This window comes from Lygodium microphyllum, chromosome 19 (genome assembly GCF_053477565.2).
Source record: "Lygodium microphyllum isolate KBCC chromosome 19, Lygodium_microphyllum_v1.1.10, whole genome shotgun sequence".
In the NCBI taxonomy this organism is placed as follows: Eukaryota; Viridiplantae; Streptophyta; class Polypodiopsida; order Schizaeales; family Lygodiaceae; genus Lygodium; species Lygodium microphyllum.
In genome coordinates, this window is record NC_141153.1 from 127,771,365 (window position 1) to 127,779,759 (window position 8,395).

General features: G+C 39.6%; 1 protein-coding gene across 1 annotated transcript; it reads right to left on the reverse strand.

Moving 5' to 3' along the window:
- Nucleotides 1-1,807: 1,807 nt before the first annotated feature.
- Nucleotides 1,808-4,857, reverse strand: LOC148020363 (stress-response A/B barrel domain-containing protein UP3-like). The gene has a single exon (XM_087700664.1). It carries the CDS (start codon nucleotides 4,764-4,766, stop codon nucleotides 4,089-4,091), a length of 678 nt encoding a protein of 225 aa, XP_087556790.1. The 5' UTR covers nucleotides 4,767-4,857; the 3' UTR covers nucleotides 1,808-4,088.
- Between the last annotated feature and the right edge of the window lie 3,538 nt (nucleotides 4,858-8,395).

An 8,395-nucleotide genomic window follows, 5' to 3' on the forward strand; every position in this document is an offset into this window, starting at 1 on the left:
TTTATTGCCTTGTTACTTAAAAAATAAATAATGTGTTTTATATATATATATATATATATATATATATATATAGAAAGAGAGAATTAAGATTAGTGAGTAAGATGGGTGATTGGCCACATTGGTCTTTATCCTAAGTGTGTCCTTGAGCTTGCTTCCTTTTGTCATTTTTTCATGAAGATCTTATCCATTTTACTCTTGTATTGTGTTTCAATGAAGTAAATGCCACATAACTTACATCTCATGTAATATCGACCAACTTTTGGCTTTCAAGTTTCACTTATTTAAGAAGATCTACTTGTATTCATTGTAATACAACAACACACTTGTTTCGAAAATAAACCATATTTCAAATGACTTTATCATTTGAACCAATTAAGCTTCTCTCATTGTTGGAGTAAAATGTGCTCGAAGAGATTTGAAGCTCTTGATTCACTTACATTGGGGCAAAAGGAACGATGCCCTTGTTGGATTTGAGGGGGATGGAGACTCGAAAAGAGTTACTTGCAAGAGTGATTGGAAGTGTTTCAGTATAGTAGGATTGATGGTGGGAATCTTTGTGAGTCGGATACTACTTTGTACAATGGCACATTAGACAATCAGGAGCCTAGCTGTGACATTTCTAATTATTGGCAAACATCATTGGCTTGTCGCAATTGAGGTATCATAGCTTAAAATGTAGAGAAAGTACGAGGGTGAATAAAGGAGTTGTTTAGTTCCATTCTACAATTTACGAGGGTGAATAAAGGAGTTGTTTAGTTCCATTCTACAAATCACATGCTTTATAGTGGTAAGTAATTTGACACATCATGGCTATAGATTTAATCATGATAGAATATAGTTTATGTTAGCATGCAAAATAAACAATTATCCAATAAAAATGTCATAGAAGTAATAGTACTTGTTTCTTATACCAACTACACTCTTAATACATCTCATATTCATTGGTGCATTGACATAAGAATAAGAGACAAATAGAATTAGCAATGGATCTAACCATGATTTCTTTTTTTTGTTATAGGCAATCCGATTAGTATGACTAAATTGCACGTGTTAATAGTTTTAGTAATTGATTGTCAATAGTACTATATAATAGCTATCAATAATATCACCAACCTCAACGGTAAGATTTGTTAATCAATAATAAATTATAATTAATACATCAATAATGGAATGCATCACTTGCATGTAGTTGTAATAGCATGTAATACTTGCATGTTAATGTGTACTCATTAAAAGTTACACTTAACAAATTGATGTATTGTTAATCGACACGTCAGTAATGTAGCATCACTCTAAGAAGTGAGTATGTACTTGTACTTAACATCGTAACACCATCTACCAACTAGATCATCTCTGGTAGTACTAATAAGCACATATCAATACTCTCAATTTATAGGCTATCAACACTACATGTTAACAACTTTGAATGCCACAACAAACTACTAATTATCAAATAATAATATCAACAACAATGTGTTTATAATATAGCTTAGTAGGACATATGCCAATAAGGTAAACATTATCAATACTACTAATTAGTATCTCTAGATACATTAGTTACTCAATAAATAGTATCAATATTATTGCTATCATATGATTAGTAAAATGCAACTCCTATCAATTAGCCCTTGCTAACAAGGTCATCTCTATTGATATTACTAACTAGCACATATCAATACTTTTGATGAGTAGGCTATCAACACAACGTATTAACAACTCACAACACACTATTAGTTGCTCATTAATAATATTAGAATATTATTGATATCCCATTAGTAGGATAAAACAACTCTTCAATTAGCATCTCCCAATAATGCAAAGACCATCAATAATACAAACTAGGAATTTAAATATGCTAGTTCTTCAATAAAATTTCTAGAAGGCAATAGTAGCTTTGTTTTGCACCAACTACATTCTTTAAACATCCTCATCTTCATACGCAAGAACAAGGTGAAATAAGGGTGACAAACAAGTGGCAATTACCCAATGGTTCTCACCCATAAATTCTCATTTCTTCAAAGTAAGGGTGTGGAAGTAACTAGAAAATCCAAGAAAGATGGACCCATTCAAAGAAGGTTAATAGACAAGCAAGAAATAACAACTAATCTGACATTAAAAAGCAAAGACTTCGTGTCGCTACATTTATATGACATACTCACCTTCATAAATTTTGACACATTCAAAAAAGGGGGTAATAGATGAGTGAGAGTCAACAATCAATTGAAGTAACTATAGAATCCAATGAATGTGAGAATGGATAAGAAATACGAGTTCTATACTAGTAGTCCTAGAAGGCTTAAACAAGCTACCAATGTAGTTGGCCACTTGATAACGTGTGTTATTTTTTGAGTGAAAAGCTACGTGCAAGAGTTGCTTCCTAATAAAGGATGCAATACCACCATCCACCATTAGATTTAGATGCAAAGAACAGCATAGGTCTATCCTTTTCTAATACTACACCCCTGACAAATGGCTCCCCTATGCAATGATGATTATGAACTACATCCTCTAGAAGGATAGCAAGGCATTGATTCTTCGACTCTTCCCTTTACATCATGGCTGTGATAAGAGTGGCTTCTGGATATTGTGAACCTGATTTTGGTATGGCTAGATCAATAATGCAGTCACGGATTCAATAATACAAATGTCACAATGTGTTTTAATCTGATACTAATCATGCTTTATTATCGCATCATACATGTCTAATAGCTGCTACGACCATACAGGAATTAGTTACAGAAAGCGGGGTGGCTACAGGTGTAATGGGTTACAGAAATACATTTTAATGGTGGGCTGCCAGCAATCTGATCATATACAGGTGTAAGAGCTAAGAGTTTGCATAGCCGGCGGCAACGATGTGAAGAACACGACAGCATGTGAGCGATGAAGGAGACAATACAATCACTGCCGACATCCAGGTATGGGTAATGCAACATCTCACAAGAAAGAAATTAACAGGCAATAGCTTCGCATCCATGCCGGTAAAAAATGAGCAAAAGCATCCCCAACAGAGTTTGCAGAACAGAGCGCTGGGGATGATGAACGATACCTGCGACTTCAGATGCACTATGGCATGCATATGCAAGCAAGTCCACCATACTTTTCAAGTAGAAGCTCCTCAATTATACCATAGAATTCTTCCGTCGTCATGTAGTACTAGACTCATCTGTGCGTTATTAAGCTTCTTAGTTGCTAAACGAGTGAATGAACACATATCACTCCCACTCTCTCTCACTATTACTCTCCCTCATACATGGCCCATAAGAAGCCTCTGTTAAATGTACACTCAACCTTATGCCCAAGCTACCCCTGGGTCAATCGACTTGGGCCAAGTCCGCATAGTTGAGTTTATAGGAGGTGTGGCCAACACACTTAACGCATAGTTGAGTTCATAGGAGGTACTCCATGAACTTGCTAGAGTTGATAGAGTTATCAATTGGAGGGGGGTCCATAAGACTTCTCCTTCTTGTTCCTTTTTGTATCTTTCCTCTTCCTTTTTGCACTCTCACTATAACTTGACTTGTGTGTGGCGATCTTCAACACTAAACCAGCAGAGCATATACAAACAAACCACCTGTCTTTTCTGATGTTGATGGAGGCAATCATGCGTCAACTAACCCAGACCTTTGCTGAAGGTAGGGTAGAGAGCCAGCATGTGCTTGACAATCTATCTAAGGCTCTAAAGCACATGCCATTCGCTCTGTGGGAAATCGAAGTCAGCCGGCTGATGCTACACCATTGACACAGAAGGTAATCTGGGTGAAATTTCTTCACCCTTCAGAAACGATTTGAATCTTGAAACTGTTCTAGTTCTAAAGACTTGACAAGTGAAACTCTGTCTTCCCGTTTAGTAGTATCAGCATTCAATCACCAGACTACAAGACAAAAAACTGTTTGGAAGAAAGGAAACAAGTGGAGGACCTTCAGAGTCGCTTGCAGATCTATTGTGTCCAGTGGCCTGTGAGCTGGCACAAGTGGTTGTAATACCCAAAGTTCGCTTGAAAGCTGCAAAGGGCTGGCTTGCATCAAAGTTGATCTCACTGACCCATGTCCCAAATCACTTGCAGCAAAGTGCATGAGGCTGATTCTCATCCAACATAAGCACCAATGCTCAAGGTAGTGCTGTAATCCAAGACGATGAAGTCCTGCAGAGCAGGCTGTATTTTCGAGCGCTGCAAATTCGCGTCGTCTTCGCTCTCGGTGAGTGATTGCAGATCCTGGGCAGTGGGGAAAAGGGAGAGGAAGCCCCATTCAAATCCCTTGGCCCGTACAGGGGAGAAGTTCCTCCCAACGGTGGCTTGCTTGATGGAGGGGAACCTTTCCCTGTAATTCTTGAGCAAGTCCAGCACGCTGCAGAGCTCCTGGTGGGGCAGATCCCCTCTGGGCTTGAAGACCATCACTCTGACGGCGTCATAGCCGCCCTGCGGGACGGGGTCGTTGAGATCCGCTTCCCAATCGACAGCGAGGCGGTCCTCGACAATGGGGGCAATGCACTCCCTGATGACCTGCAAGTGGAAGGGATTGCTGGCGTAGGCCACGAGGTCTTCCTTGGATCTGTAGCGGCAATGGAGCGCATGACTGTAGAACGAGGAGGAGGAGGGCTGCAGAAGAGCAGGCCCCGCGCTGAGCTCGATGACGGTGTTGATGGACTTGAGGCTGCGAAGGCCCGCCACCATCGCCTCGCACTGGTGCGGGGAGGCACCGTCCTTCACTTTGAAGAAGACGATGTGCTCCACTATGCGAGCAGGGGGGTTGATGCCAGCCATGGAGGAATGGAAAGGACGAAGAAACACACACACACACTCTCGAAAAGAAGATGAAGTAAAAGGCGTTCGTGCCGAATGCGGGAAACAAATAGTGGGAAGTGTGTGTGTGTGTGTGTGTGTTATAACACCTGCGATGAGTCAAACACCCGTTGATGCAAATCCATGTAGGCTGGTGTGAAACCTGCTTCAAAGATTTTGATGCAAATCAAGGAAGATGCACATACATATCACACTATGCTTGTGAAGGGACTCGCCCCATAAGGGCGGTGCTACTCCTACCCCTTACTACTACTAGACTTATGGTCAAAAAACAACTAATTCGTATCAAGCCATTGAACCCACCTAGCCTAGTCGAAAACCAAGTAGGCTCAAAAACAAGTAATTTGTACTACTACCTCTTAATACTACTACACTTATGGTCAAAAACAACCAATTTGTATAAAACCATTGAACCTACCTAGTTAGAAACTAGAGCTTTGATTCATCACATGCAACTCTTGACCGGCTAGGATTTCCCTCTCAAATTGGTACACAGGTTTCAAGCCTGTTCAAAGCAGGCACAATTTCACATAGCATCTCCACTAAAAATGACCAAGCACTTAGCTATTCCCTTTTCCTATTTACTATTTTCTATTTAAAAGTTTAAGTAGTTGCCTCTTTGTGTTTTTAAAGTAAGAGTTTTGAAAGTAAAGTTAACGTAGTGCCACATGTTTTGCTATCACCTTTACTTACTAGAAAAAGAATTATAGCTACCTTTACTTGCTAGAGCATAGTCTCAAGCATTTAGGTGTGTCACTACCTTAATGTAATGCTTCCTTCTTAAAGCTTAACTTACCAATGCAATTACAATGTAATACTACTCTACAAGGTTTGGAACATTTAAAGGAATAACAATGACTCTACAAGGTCTTGGAAAGTTAGGATGACTGATTCTTGTGGTGGCAAGTAATTTGAGTGGTGCTTTAGATGACCTTGTACTTTGTTCCATTGCATTTACACGTTTGTAAAACCCTCACTAGGTTTTAAAAGACAACTCTTGTAAATTGTCCATCATACAATATATTTGAGTGCCAAGTCCTTTAATCTAATGTGTCGATGATGCAAGGCTAACAAACCTCTGTGTGTGTGTGTGTGTGTGTGTGTGTGTGTGTGTGTGTGTGTGTGTGTGTGTGTGTGTGTGTGTGTGTGTGTGTGTGTGTGTGTGTGTGTGTGTGTGTGTGTGTGTGTGTGTGTGTGTGTGTGTGTGTGTGTGTGTGTGTGTGTGTGTGTGTGTGTGTGTTTGTTTGAATAATTGAATATTGCAATGTATGAAGGACCTTCTAGCCAGAAACAACAAAGAAAATGGCCCTATATACTACATATCAATTAGTTACAAGAAGATGCATGCTAAAGCTTGATTAGGAAAGAAGCATAAGTGGAGTAGAATGGATAATCTCTATCCATAGAGCACACTAACAAATCTTCATACTCGAATAGCATTATGATGAATGCTTGCAGTTGACTTAAATATAATACCATTTTTTGCCCTCCAAACATGACAAAGGCAAGTACATTGCAAAAAGTGAAAAAGTTAAGGAATTTTTACTTCATACTAGTGAGCCAATGGCATGTTGCCCAACATTGAAGAAAGATTGGTGGTATGCTAACACATCACAGAAGTCCATACTTGGAAAGGCAAGACCCCACAACTACATGGACACTACATAAGATGATGGGAAGTCTCATTACATGCAATACAAAGAAATGTGAAATCTTATGGCATTGCAACATATTACGCCTAGGGAGACCACCTATCAAAACTCTCCAAGAAAGGGCTTGACCCCAGGTAGGGAATTTCTTATTTCCATAATTGAAACAATGTGTTGTGCCAGTTAGTATTACTATCCCTCCATGAGCAAAATTTTTAGTTATCCAATTTATCTTCCACCTCATTAGCAAAATGTCTCAAATGATTCACAAAATGCAAATCCAACCATGTGCTTCAATCCTCAAATCCTAATAGCGGAGAGTACAATCAAATGTTATTCCTCCAATCTAGTGCAAATAAACAAATAACTTCTAAACTATTCCCACCACTGTAATAGATAATTTGTAGTATAAAATATAATTTGCACAGTTGAATAGAAAGATGATTGATACATTAAGAAAAGGCTTACATGTGTGAGTTGGTTGAGATCCTTTTTGGACCATGATGATGTAAAATGGAGATGGGTTTGAAACTAGTTGTGATTCATGAGACCATAGAAACTAGCGAATTCAATAGCCAGATTGCATCTTGTTAGATTGGGGATGATACTAAGAAGTGGAAAGTAAAATCTCCTACCATGAAGAGTGTGGAGTTTTGATTGCTCAGGGTGGTGCATGGCACCATAATCGCTTCATATAAAGATGAAGTAGCAATGTGAACCCACTCTTCCAGGGAGAGCCTTGAGCACTTCCTCCAATGAGAAGTGATGATTAGGGTGACGTCCCCATTAGTTCTAACAATATCCATCACTACCAATGAGGAGAAATGGAATCATCAAGAACTAATGGAAGGATGCCACCAGTATGGGAAGTAAATGTCTACCACTTGCAAAATGTCATGGGCTATTTGAGAAGAAGTAAGCACAAGGGGGAGAACACTAAGACCCAATGTATGCTAACAAGTTGTCATGGGCACACCTCAAGGTTCACATTTACTCAAGGCATTCTTAGGCACCCTCAAGGCATTCATTTGAAGGTACTAGAGCTATCTTTTGTTGCTTTACTTCAGTTTATAGGGTATGAACAATAGGGCAGCCATGTCTTTGTACTTCGTGAGAAGCATACACCCTCCCATTGCATTTACCCTTCAAAAGGAAACTTCCCTGGGTCCTTGGGGACCCCCCACAACTAGCCAAAGCTTTTTTGTAGCTCCCCAACCCCTCCAAGATTGAAGGTGCCATCAATGTGGCTGTTCATAGGTCACTTCTCAGCTTCACTTTGGTCCATAGCAGCTCTCCCAGGCCTTGGGCACCTAAAAAGGGTTCATCTAATGCATACAAACATGCCTAGAGCTTGGCGTTGAAGGCTTTGATCATTGGCATTGGGTTTGGATTGATATACGTCAATTCCACAAATATTATAATAGTCCATAGGTAGTTCACAAGTAGTGCTACGTTAGCATTTGATGTTTATGCTTGGTTGGCACTAGTCATTGATGCCATTTGGTACCCCATTGATGCCCAAATGTCAGGGAATGCTATGCATATGTTATGGGAATAATTTGGAGCTGATTTGGCCATGTTTTATCTCAGTTTAGTATTGATTTTATTGCTATAATACACCAGGGCTGAAGCTTATCTAGTCATTTTATGCTTTGCCTATTGGTCGGTGCTTTCTAGGTGATTCATATGACTACACAAATGTATACGGAGGTTGGCACATGTCTCGTATTGCTTGGGAATTACTTTTGAGCTTTGTTCGAGCTCTGTCTTGATTGGCATTTGATTGACATTGGTCTACAATGGCATGCTTTGTGATAGTCATTATGCCTATGGTCTATGCTTGACCCTTTGGTACATGCTTTGAAGCATATGCCAGAAATGCATGCTCCTGACATTGTCTGTGTTTGATTGCCACTTGGAGCTTCAATTGGGCTTTCATTT